Source organism: Psammomys obesus, unplaced genomic scaffold (assembly GCF_907164565.1).
Source record: "Psammomys obesus unplaced genomic scaffold, mPsaObe1.curated_primary_1811, whole genome shotgun sequence".
NCBI lineage: Eukaryota > Metazoa > Chordata > Mammalia > Rodentia > Muridae > Psammomys > Psammomys obesus.
This window is the reverse complement of record NW_026594428.1, coordinates 15,296,690-15,308,873: the sequence shown is the minus strand read 5'-3', so window position 1 is coordinate 15,308,873 and position 12,184 is coordinate 15,296,690. Positions and strand designations below refer to the sequence as shown.

The window sequence follows — 12,184 nt, the reverse complement described above, 5'->3', positions numbered from 1 at the left end:
GCTGTAGCCAATCACAGAAAACATGTTCTGTACATCATCGCTGCTGTCTGCTGCATTTGAAGATTCCTTAATCATTAAGAATCCATTTATTCACTAAATGAGAATTTCAAACTTCCAGAATTATAGAAATTACTATAAGCAAGTGACATTTACAGGCTGCTATAACACGGCTTTCCATCAACAGTTTTCCCAAAAGCCCACACTTAATGGCTGCACTAGTAGATAAAACGATAATAAATCATAAAACATCTAACTGTACAACTTTCACATAGTATGGCCTCTGAAAGTACTGTGAAGCCTTCACCTATAGCAGGAACAAAAGGAATGTAAAAGGACAGAAAGAATATTACTGTTGACAACAGAAAGACACAAACTTGGATAGTTATATGCATCACAGTGGCCTTTCTATAAAGTCCCACAAGCCTTGAAACCCCCATGAAAATGTCATATAAGGTGGTACAGGCATCCCAAGCAGTGAAGCTAAGAGAGAAATTGCATGTATAGCTGCTCAGATTATCTGTCTGCTTTCCCAGAAATATGTTTGTTTCTACTAGAAATCATAAGTAAACTATTTCTTAATAAGTAGAATAGTGCACAAAATTTTATCTTTCTATATATGTGTGTTTCTCTATGCACATCTATCTAAATATCTGTTTGTAAAAAAAAAAAAAAATGCTCCCTGAATGAGAGAAGAGTTTATAGGTAAATTTATTTTGATTCAGTTTGGAGAATCACATTGGCTGAAAAATATTATCTTCTTGTAGATGGGAACTCAATTTATAATCCTGTGTCCAAAAATTATATAAAGATGGCTAGTTTAAATGTAGTTATTAGACTAGAGGAAATGACTATCGGAGAGAAAACAGATCAGCTTATCCACCCTTTTTCACCACGCAGACTGGGAAAAATTAAGTCATATAAGGAGGATGCAAAGAATAAATGCTGGGGAAAAGACCAAAAAGAAATATTTTTGGATGAAAACAGACAATGTTAAAAAAGTAAGTCACAGGACTGGAAAGGTAGATTAGTAGTAAAGTGTTTGCTTGTGTTCAATCTCCAGCAGCCACACAAAAAACCAGGTGCGTGTCCTGTGTCTGTAATCCCAATGCTAAGGAGTTGGAGGCAAGAGAATTCTAGGGCCCATGGACCAGCCAGACCCACCCAGTTGGGTAGTTCCAGGCCAATGGGAGACAATGTGAATGGTGACTGTGGAGCAACACTGGAGTTTGACCACACAACACAGAGAGAGAGAGAGAGAGAGAGAGAGAGAGAGAGAGAGAGAGTTAATTCTTTCATGAGTAGACTTTACTTTGAGAAAGCCAAGACAACTGTAATTATTATCATGGTATATGGGATAAAATAATCCTCTCATGTTGTAAAAATAAATAAAAAATAAAACTGTCATACTAGTCTGGTCCCCATGTTTGAAAGAGTTGCTTTTGTGAGTGTGTGTCCTGCTAATGAGATGTTAGGATAGGAATGACTTTCTCAGTTTTCCCCAGGAAAGGAAAGCTGCTGGCACTGAACCCACACTGACTTTGTAAGGATGATGATCGTTTTATAAGAACCTGAAATCACCCCTTGATACTGTAATACTCTTCTGCCGCCAAAGCTGGGTGCTAGTGTTTTTGTCGTTGCTTTTGCTTTGTTTTATTGCAACCAGCATCTGTCAGAGTGAATCATGTTACTTCCAGAGTAACTGTATTCTCTCAGTACAACATAAGAAAACCAAAAACAATCACATTATGCAACCTCCCACAAAGGCTACTCATCTTCCTGAAGCCAAAGCTACAGGTGACATCGGAGCCTAGGTTGTTGTGATGGATGCTGGCCCAAAGGACTTGCGGGATTTCGTGTGCCCAACATACATTCTGCTGATCAAAACCCCAGTCCTTACTGATATAATGGTGTGGCATGGCTGCATCTCTCAAGTCCCCTCCCTATGCTTTCAGTCGGGCCTAGAAAGGACAGGTGTGCACTGAAAGTTATTATTTCCTCAACAAGGAAATAATAAGCCGCTGCACCAGAATCCACACTGGCTCCTGTCACAGGGATGTCAACCGCCCATGTGAGCTTATGAAGCTGGTTTAAAGGATCCTCAAACAAGTTCTGAACTGTGAGTATTAGTCATATACCATAATTAAAAACACAGAGTATGTGAGGGGAGAGAGAAGAGGAAAGAGAAAGAGACAGTTTCCCTTTCCCTTCCAGTGGTTGAGCTCAGAAGAACAAGCGTGCTACCGTACGCAGAAAGCATATAGGCAGAAGGAGGTGCAGATTCAAAGAATTTGCCAGTGGTCCTAACCTAATAAATCTTCAAGTCACCATAGATTGGGCCATGAGGCAAGACCACCTCATTGCTGTCGAGTTCATGAGAAATTTGATAGCGACTTCAGCCTCACTATGGTAGTCTCATTAAAACCTTCTACATCTCGTTGCTTAAGCCTCACACATTCTCCAGAAAAACTGCTGACTCAGAAAGGAGAAGTTTATAAATTATTGGTCATTTTTTCCACTGAGCACTACCTCAAAATATAGTAGCAAAGGAAGCAGATACTGAATTGTTTCCAAGGCTTTGTTAAGTCAGTGGCTGCCCTGGCTAACTTTAACTGTCACCATAACACAGCTTAGAGTCATGTGAAATAATAGCCTTGATGTAAGAATTGCCTAGATCAGACTAGCCATGGGCATATATATGAGGGATGGTCATGATTGTTACTTGATTTGGGAGAGCATAACCTCCTGTGGGTAGTACTATCCCTAGACAGGTGGTCCTGAACTGTATATGAAACCTAGTATAAGCTGGCCTATGAGCCAGCAAGCAGCACCCACCATGGCTCCTTCTGTACATCTTGGCTGTCAAGTGAGTCCTTTGGTCAGAAATAATAATGTGTGGAATAGCAGGCAGGCCTGCCTTTAAGTTTCTACTTGAGTTCCTGCTGCAATGTCCCTAAATAATGGACTGTGTTCTAGAATTCTAAGCTGAAAGGAAACCTTTCTTTCCCTTGATGTTTTTGGTTACAGTCCTTGTCACAGCAACAGAGGTCAACCCAGAGCAGTTGTCTCCAGAGGCTGCACGAGGTCTTCTTGATTTTGTACTACATTTATTTTTATTTATTTATGTATTTATCATTTTTTGTGGGGAGGGAACAGATGTCATGAACACATGTAGTGTGGACAAACTTAGGTCAACAGGCTTGACAGTAGAGGCCTTTAGACGCTAACCCAACTAACCTACTGCTCAGTTTCTAAAGACTGACACCACACCTGTCAGGCACATATGGACCTCTTCTAGATAACAGGGACTGAGGGACTAGAGAGATGGCTCAGTGACTGAGAGCCTGCTGCTCTTGCAGAGTGCCCAGGCTCAGGTCCCAAGGCTCATTTGGGTAGTCACAACTGCCTGCAACCCCAGTTCCAGGAGATCTGACACCCTCACCTGGTCCTGCAGGCATCTACATGCATGGGGTACATATGAACAAATAGAGGTACATGTGTGTGTTTACATACCACATCAACAAAAATCAAATAAATAAGGAGGCTGAGGCTGCCTGCGGTCTAAACATCTTATATGCCAAGAAGCATCATAACCAAAAGCAGACATGAAAATAAACAACAGCAGGTAAACTGATTTCATAATAGAATAAGTTTTTCATGGAAACAAAACAGTGGAGGAACAGAATAACAACACAAAATAATAACTATAATCTCAGAGTGACATTGTCTGTATCTAGAAAAGTTACCTATGGTGGGCATAGTTTATGAAAAACCTATTGAACCTGCAGCTGGGGAGATGATTTAGTAAAGTGCCTGCCACGCAAGTGTGGAGACCTGAGTTTGGAGACCAAACATTCATGTAAAATACCAGGCATTGTGACATGTGCCTACAATCGCAGCACTAGAAGATGTGGGAGAGGAGGTTGCGTAACAGGTGAATCACTGAAGCTGACTGGCCAGGAAAGCTAAAGTGACCAGCTTCAGGTTTAGTGAGAGGCCCCATCTTAAAAAAAATAAATAAATATAGGTGGTGGAGCTGGGAAGATGGCTTTGCAGTTAAGAGCAGCCCTTACGCCTCTTATAGAGAACTGAGTTTCAATTTCCAGCACCCACATGACAGCCACAACCATCTGTAACTCTAGTTCCAAAGGATCCAATACCGTCTTCAGACCTGCACAGGCACCATACATGAATGTGGAGTACAGATATACATGCAAGCAAAACATAATAATAGTTATTGTTTGTATATTATATAAATACTATATAATTATACTAATAACATTGTTTTTATATGTCAATGACACAAAAAGTCAGGAAGCAATACCCAATGTCTATATCTCACTTCTACACACATTTATACCTTTATAAGTATATATAAAGTATGCATGTGCACACAGCACATATACAGAAAGGAATTCAGGTATACATAATTGGACAACACTGTCATTTTCATGAAAAAAAATAAAAAACTGAAAAAGATAATATGAATTTAGGATTCCAAATTAATGGGTCCTAAAGCAATTTCAATGTAATAAGTAAGATTCATAACACAGGAAAACCACAGGGATAAAGAGGAAGTCAATCCTATAACAACTGTCATATTATTTTTATCAATCAAACACAGTGCAGTGCAGAAATGGAGTGGGCCTTGATTTCCCCACCTGTTTCTCCGTGAGGATGACTCTCCCTAGTAACTGATCCTCCAGGCCTTTCATAGTAACAGTGAAGTCAATGATGGAGGTCCGAGCACTTATTTCTGGGGTGTAGGCTGGATTTGGCAGCTTGGTAGTAATGTAAAGTTTAAAGCCATCCATAACATCTACTTCCTTGTCGCCAACTTTCACCTTTTTATAAAAAGAAAGGTAAACAGAGGAGAGATTCACCTGAGTCCTTTCCATATTGGATCAGTTATTGCTTTGATCAATGTGTAAATGGTTATGATTTTTATAGTAAGACGTAAAAAAATTGTCATTAGATGCTCACAGAGCTTTAAGACCCTAGAATAAAAGAGAAGAGGCAGGGAGGGAAGGAGGAAGGGACAAAGGGAAAAAGAAAGCAGAACAGCTAAGAGTTCTAATCATACTATGTAATGGGTACAGAATTTGTGGTCAAAAGTGTTTTGAACAAGTCCAGAAGCTAAGAAAGAACTAGCCCAAATTTGACCAGAGGTTGGGAAGGCTTAATATCCACAAACTGAGGTTTGAAAAGTCATACAAGTAAGACCCAAAAATGTCTTGGGAGAGCAGAGCAGGCTCACTGCTATAGAATTTATGGCAGTCAAGGGATGGGGACAGGAGGAGGATTCACATACATGGACTGTGTGGCTTGAATTTTTAACCAGTACCATGTACTTATATCAAGGATTTCATAAGTGTGCCAATATCTGGAAGGAAGGAAGATGGGATATGAAGGATCTTAAAGTTTTCAACAGTTAAGGATCAAAATAGAATCTGTTTCTGTTACAGAAGTAAAGTAGATAAGCATTAAAGAACTGTTCTTCAATAATTCAGCCTCTATTCAAGAAGAGCAGAAATACATTTCCCCACAGTTGTTCCTTCTTGAAAAAATTCTGTCGCATCTTTAATTGTTCTGCATATTGTTATCAAGGAGTTTAACCTACCTTAAATGTAGATCCAGTTTTAATGAAATTTTTTTCCAAAATATTGTCCAGAGCGGGATCTAATTCCTCCCCAACATCTTCTATCAGCAAAGGCCTTCCAAGGGAAAGGCTGTCCTCCAGGTGGTTTCTAAAGTACTTATGGTTTAGAGATGTGATCTAAAATCAGATGGCACCACGAGGTTACTTTGGACTGATGGGCTCACGATGCAATACACAGTAATAATCACAAACACTTTAAATACTGTGGCACAGGAAACAAAGACTTAGAAATCCTTTGAATTGAAGCCATGCTATGTGAAAGGGTGCAGGAAGCTTAAACTGTTTCCATTCTACCTTTAATAGACTAGTCACCTAGCAGGACGCATGTGATGGTGGTGTGGGACATCTCTGCTTCTTCCTGGCCTCCACCACCCCTGCTGGTGGACAACTCGAAGTCTGTCTGTAAGCATGGCACATGTAAAGTGACATGACTCTGCGCTTTCTGACCACCAAAGAAAGCTGTGGCCTTAACAGATGAACCTGACTCACTGTAACAAAAATGCAAACAATAAGGTCATGGAAAATTTTGCTATTAGACATAAGCTTACATCTCTATTTAGGATTCCAAACAAAACCTGTAAGATATAGAAATATTTCCCTCTTTGGGGGGTAGGAGGTCTCTATAAAGAAATACAATTTGATGTGTATAAATGTACTCAAAGAAATACCTGCAGTTCATTTTGGCTTTCTTTATTTTTAATCCAGATCTTCCCTTGAGTCTGAGGATCAATTAACAAAGGATAGCGTGATGCTTTTGTGACAATAATTCCATTCTGAATGGACAGGTCATCATTTGGAAGGCCTTGTAGGTTCCATTCGCTGATAGTAGGGGCATCAATCAACATCTCATTAAGATTTAGATCATTCCCAAATGGAATTTTACGGGCTTTCATTTCCTTCTTCCAATCATTTAACAGCAGATCTCGAAACTCTTGGTTAAATGGACCAGAATATGATAGAAAAGCCGTTGCGAGCAACACATCCCCTAAAATGAAAAGCAAGCACCCTTAAAATATTTTGTGACCATCCATGAAATTGTATAACTCACTAAAATTGAAAAAAAAAGAATAAAAAACAACAACCATTTCTTTTAAGCTAATATCCACAAATCAACCTATAGTCACAGACTGCAAATGGCTTGAAAAATAAGCATGGGTTTGACTGACTGTTGAACAGAGTCTAAATGTCTTATCAAGAAAAACTGTCAGAAGTTAAAAATCAGGTCATCATAACTTTGTGGTATGAGAGTGACTTTAAAAACCCAGAGAAGACAGAGCCTTCATCGACTTGCCATTGATCAATATCCCCACACTTTCAGAAATATTTGAAACTAATAATAAGAGTTGTAAAGGTCAGTCATTAACCCATCAAGTCAGAACACATACGTACCAGACAATTACCCTCCTCCTTGAAATGCTTGCAGACACACAAACACACATATTGGAGTGTGAAATAAGCAAGTGTTGTTTGACCAAAGCTTAAGGATTCTGACTCCATCACAGTCAACCCACAGTTTCACTAAGAAAAGATTTTACAGACCTACAAGTCGTTTCGTTTGTGCAGCGAACTCTTTGCTTTGTTCCGTCCACCGTTCCTTTTCACCTGCCAGGCCCCTGATGAGCGTGGATGCTGTCTGCATCTTATGCCTACACCGCTCTGCATCTTCTAGCAAGGTCTGGAGAAGGCCAAAGAAGAGGGAAACCTTTACTCAGAACAAAGCAACAGATGCGGGGTTGGGGGTGGGGGGAGATTACCAGGATGTAAAATGAAAAAAAAAAAAAAAAAGCAACAGATACAACCTCAACTGCCTCAACTGTGTGACTTTAAAATTTTTACTGTCTGCCTTTCTTGGGACATGGAAGGCCCATTACACAGGTAACAGATTCTAACTCCATATACCTGTGCTGGCCTGGTCTTGACTCTGGTTCCCTGCCCAATGCCTTGAGCCCAGCAGCCAAATCCTCCCCAGGTGTTGATAACACAAAAACGATGGACATTTTTTCAGTCATTAGTAATGTCACACATGATAGTATCATGTAACACAAAGTATGTAAACTATTCAAATTCTTAGGAAAAGGCAATTACGAATATCTCTCATCTTAAGCCCGCATGTCATCCATGCTTCATATAAGGCCACAACTCATTTCACCTCAGAAGAAGCTTAAATTACCTCCACCTCACTGTACCCCAAGGCTCCTATGTCAAAGTCAGCCTCATCTAACTCATCATATATTCCTTAGCTGTTCCTTGAGACTGAAAAGATACTTTAATGCAGACTTCCACATATTATGGTCACTCAGAACCCAATCCTGTCTCCAATTTCTGATGCTAGTGATAGAATACAAGGGCATACTAGACATGTATGTTGCTGAGCTATCCTCCCAGGCCCAAATACTTGTCATCTATGTTTAAGAGATGGCTTCTAGATCTACATATGAAGGTACAAAAAAGAAAGTAAGTGTGGACAGAGAGGTGGACATCTGTAGATCCCCATTTGCAACAAATACATACGCACATTCTTACAACGTAAGTTCAATGGGAATACCTACAGTATTGTGGAAAGTTTAAACTGTATCAATACTTTCCTTTGATGGAATTCCATCATTTAAATTATTATACCATTTAAATTATTACAGTGTGATGATATAAATACTCTAAACTGATTAAAAAGTTTTTATGACCAAAAAAGATCCCAATATTTTATTGAGTTAATAAGCTATAAAACAAAACAGTCTGTACTGAATGCTCTGTTTTTAAATGGACTTGAAGTACATGTAATATATATTGCATATGTTCAGATATAAAAGCAAACTGTTATTTAAATGCCTCTCCAGGATTGCCTAAATACAGTTTCTATAATTAATAGATTGTTTTTGTAAGAATAACACAACACAGTGTCTTGCAAAAGAAAGATACATAATCCAATTTGTTCTCATCTTCCTTCTCAAGTTTTATCCTTCCCTTTAGTTAATGAAAACTAACCCAAACCCACTTCCATGTCATATTCTCATCACATCTGCTTATATGCTTCAATCCAAGAATAAAGATAGCAGCTGTTACGATGTTTGATTCCACATAATTTATTTAAAACAATATTTTCAATGAAAATATAATCTTAATTGCATTTTTCCTGAATTTCCCATCCTTACTTATATCCAGCAACTTATAAAAACTGTTAGACCCTCTTTCCCTGTCTCTGTTCTCTGGGTACCCAGGTTCCTCTGGTTACTGCAATATGGACAAAGAGTGGTTAGCACTTATGGTACATACAGGGAGGCAAGTTGTTACAGCTAAAGGTTGGGTACAGAAAATTTGGTCCACCTCTGAGGTCTTGTCTCCCTTAACTGGGCAGCAAGCTGGCTAATTCTTCAGAAGGCCAGAGAACTTGGATCCTAAAAAAAGGCCCTGGGTCCTTTGTGGAAAGTATTCAGGTCACTGTTTTTAGAGGCCACGCAGGCCTGGGCCATAATGAATTGCAGACTAGAACAACTTTGGGAGGTCCATAATCCCCTTTCAGCTTCATCTAGCCTTAGGGATGAGGAAAATGCAACAGAAATGACTGAAGATAATGTTCAGAAGTTTGATGGCAGCAGGCTCATAGCTAACATTTTTTTTAACCTAAACAAATTTGATATTTGTTGAAACTCACTTTTTCAATCTATGATCAAGTATTTACAGTAGCAGTTCTTATGTAGTCCTTTATCTACACTTTAACAAACATATGTTCCAGAGTTCCAGACAGCAACAAGAAAGAAAGAAAGAAAGAAAGAAAGAAAGAAAGAAAGGAAGGAAGGAAGGAAGGAAGGAAGGAAGGAAGGAAGGAAGGAAGGAAGGAAGGAAGGAAGGAAGGAAGGGAGAAAGAGAGAGAGAGAAAGAAAGAAAGAAAGAAAGAAAGAAAGAAAGAAAGAAAGAAAGAAAGAAAGAAAGAAAGGGAATAAGCCAGTGCAAACCTGCTAAAACTTAAACAGTAACAATAAAAAGAAGTTTTTTATTAGGAGTACTTCCATTCAGGAAACAAAAGGATATCCATAAAGACAGAATTAATACTCTTTCCTCCTGCTTTTTAAAGTGGACACTGCTATTGCAATGGTAATTTTCTCCTTATATAAGTGAACTCTCTCAGTATAAATACACAAGCCCACGCAGGTGCTACTGGCTTATTCCTGTAACCTTCCTTCGGGATGCTTTCACACAGCTTTCAGGAGGCTTTGATCTTCATGAGAAACAGCGTGTATTCTATGTGCAATGAAACCACAGACTCACAAGCAGGTGTCTTAATTTGGACAGGGGCCACTTCCATGAAATATTCAAAGGAAGAGTCAATATGGCTCCCACTTGACAAATACAATACAGGGTTCATCCAGTGCATACACTGTGGGGCTCAAAGTTTATATAATCCTGTGTGGGAGTACGTTAAAAATATATGACATTTTGGCAATATATGAAATGCAAAGCTATTTTTAAATTATGGGAAAATCATTAAAATGGTCTTATGATTTAGAAATTCTAATGCCTTTTCTCTGCAATCTCTTCAGGCATTTTTACCTGAATGTTAATATACAGATATCTGCTGAGTCCAACCCAGCCTCCCTTCCCCATAAGTCTTGGTAACTAGAGCACTCATAGCCATCTATGTAAGTAAAGAACCCTGAAGCTTTAGCTACATGCACTCTATATTAAATGTCTTTGATTTTAGAAGTTAGGGGTCCCCAAGAGAATGAGATTTGTATAACAGATGACAAGTGTGTGGGCCTAGATTCTAAGTGTAAAAATCCTTTCTCCAACACCTTTTTCTCTGTGTGTGTCTCTCTGTCTTTGCCTCTTTGTCTCTTTTTGTCTCCCCTACCTCTTGTGTGTGCGTATATAAAGAGAAAGCTGAGAAATTTGTAGACAATCACTCTCCTTGGAATATACTCCTAAGGTCAGCTACATCCACATAGCGGGGAGGCCTTAAGTCAATTTCAAAATATCGAAGTCCAGCCCAGGCTGTAACTGACCAGTTTAAAGCCAGAACTCTCCCTTGGCATTTCTGTGTCCTGGCTGTTTTATGAAAAATAAAAGTGTCTGCCCTACCTTCTTCTTACACTGATTGAAATATTAAATGCAATGATGTGTAATAAGATGACTTGAGATCATCACTGTCCATATGCATATGGAAACTTGGCACAGTTACCTCCTAAACCCAGTCTTTGTGTGAGTGGACCATGACACATATAAATGCTTCTGGTGTTGGTTAGAATCAAAGTCAAGGACTCAGGGAAGGATCGTGTGCTGTGTGTACATGATGCATAGAAGTCAGTAAATTCTTGCAGACAACCAAGCCTTCACAGAAAGATACCATAGGAATGAAATCTCACAAGAGCCAATGCAATGATTAAGCATCCCTTCTATGTCAAATGTTGTTTACCTGCTTTTCAGTCATGGCCTGTTCATACTCTGCCTGCACCACATCGAGCTCTGCTTGCTTGGCATCCAGCTCAGCCTGGGCTTTCTGAAGGTCCTGCATGGCCAGGACATGACGATTTTCTTGCACTACCAAGTTGGCCTGCAGGGGATACAGAGAGAGGAAGAAACACCACAAACAACCATAGTGTAGATGCTGGGAGGTCAGCAATGGCACAGACTTACAGCTGTGCTTTATTCTGCCTCTACAATCATCTTAATTTGCATTAATCCAACCCCAAATACTAATGTGAATTTATCATCCATGTTTATAAGCATAAAATTGTAAATCATTAGAATTGAAGTCAGCAAATTAATTTTCTATACAGTTCTAGGTCAAATAGTCTAAAACTATTTCAGGCTACAGAGGCTGAAAGGAAAAATCAAAGCTTTTAGATATTTGTTTAAAAACCATTTCATGAACCACCACTATAGATGACAGACAAGACATGTCCTTCAGTGGAGGCTGAAATATGAACCCCAGAGAAAAGTTTTCATTGTTCTGCCTTTCTGGAGGTCTCTGTTTAATAGTTTCAGTTTTCTATTCTTAAAATAAATGCAATAAAAATATATATTATTATGTTTCCTTGGAAAATATAAAAAGAGTGCAAAGCACTTCTCAAGGCCAACCTTGAGCTATGCTGGACTCTCCAACGATCAGTCTCCGTAATGTCAGAGAACATGGTATCAATTATTTGCTCTGAACTTCTCTTACTTAGAAAACTCAGAGTGTTTGATCCTTTACACAGTTCTGGAAATCTGAGATTAAATAAGTAAATTTTGGTTTATGGTTGGGAAAGATCAAGTGTACAAAGCCAAAAGCCAAAATCAAGCCACAAGATATGATTTTTAAGAATATTAGGGTTTATGTTTGTAATATGTACTCACCTCTCTGTTTGCTAAAGACTTGGTGTCTTTTTAATAGTGATGGCAAATATAAAAATAACATTTGTAAATTCAGCTACTTGAGAAAATGTAGGCTTAGCATAAAATTACAAATAGCTGACATTCTCACCTGATGTGCAAAGAAAAGAGAAGAGAAGAGAAGAAGAGAAGAGAGGAGAGGAGAGGAGAGGAGAGGAGAGG

The 12,184-nt window shown here is 38.9% G+C and overlaps 1 protein-coding gene across 1 annotated transcript in view; it reads right to left on the bottom strand.

Moving 5' to 3' along the window:
* Dnah5 (dynein axonemal heavy chain 5) overlaps positions 1 to 12,184 on the bottom strand; it is a 298,260-nt gene that overhangs the window by 44,454 nt on the left and 241,622 nt on the right. Inside the window, exons 60-64 of the mRNA XM_055619009.1 lie at positions 11,064 to 11,201; positions 7,196 to 7,331; positions 6,325 to 6,641; positions 5,618 to 5,773; positions 4,659 to 4,841 (exon numbers count right to left, since the gene is read on the bottom strand). Coding sequence (XP_055474984.1) covers positions 4,659 to 4,841; positions 5,618 to 5,773; positions 6,325 to 6,641; positions 7,196 to 7,331; positions 11,064 to 11,201 — 930 coding nt within the window. The remainder of the gene's footprint in view (positions 1 to 4,658; positions 4,842 to 5,617; positions 5,774 to 6,324; positions 6,642 to 7,195; positions 7,332 to 11,063; positions 11,202 to 12,184) is intronic.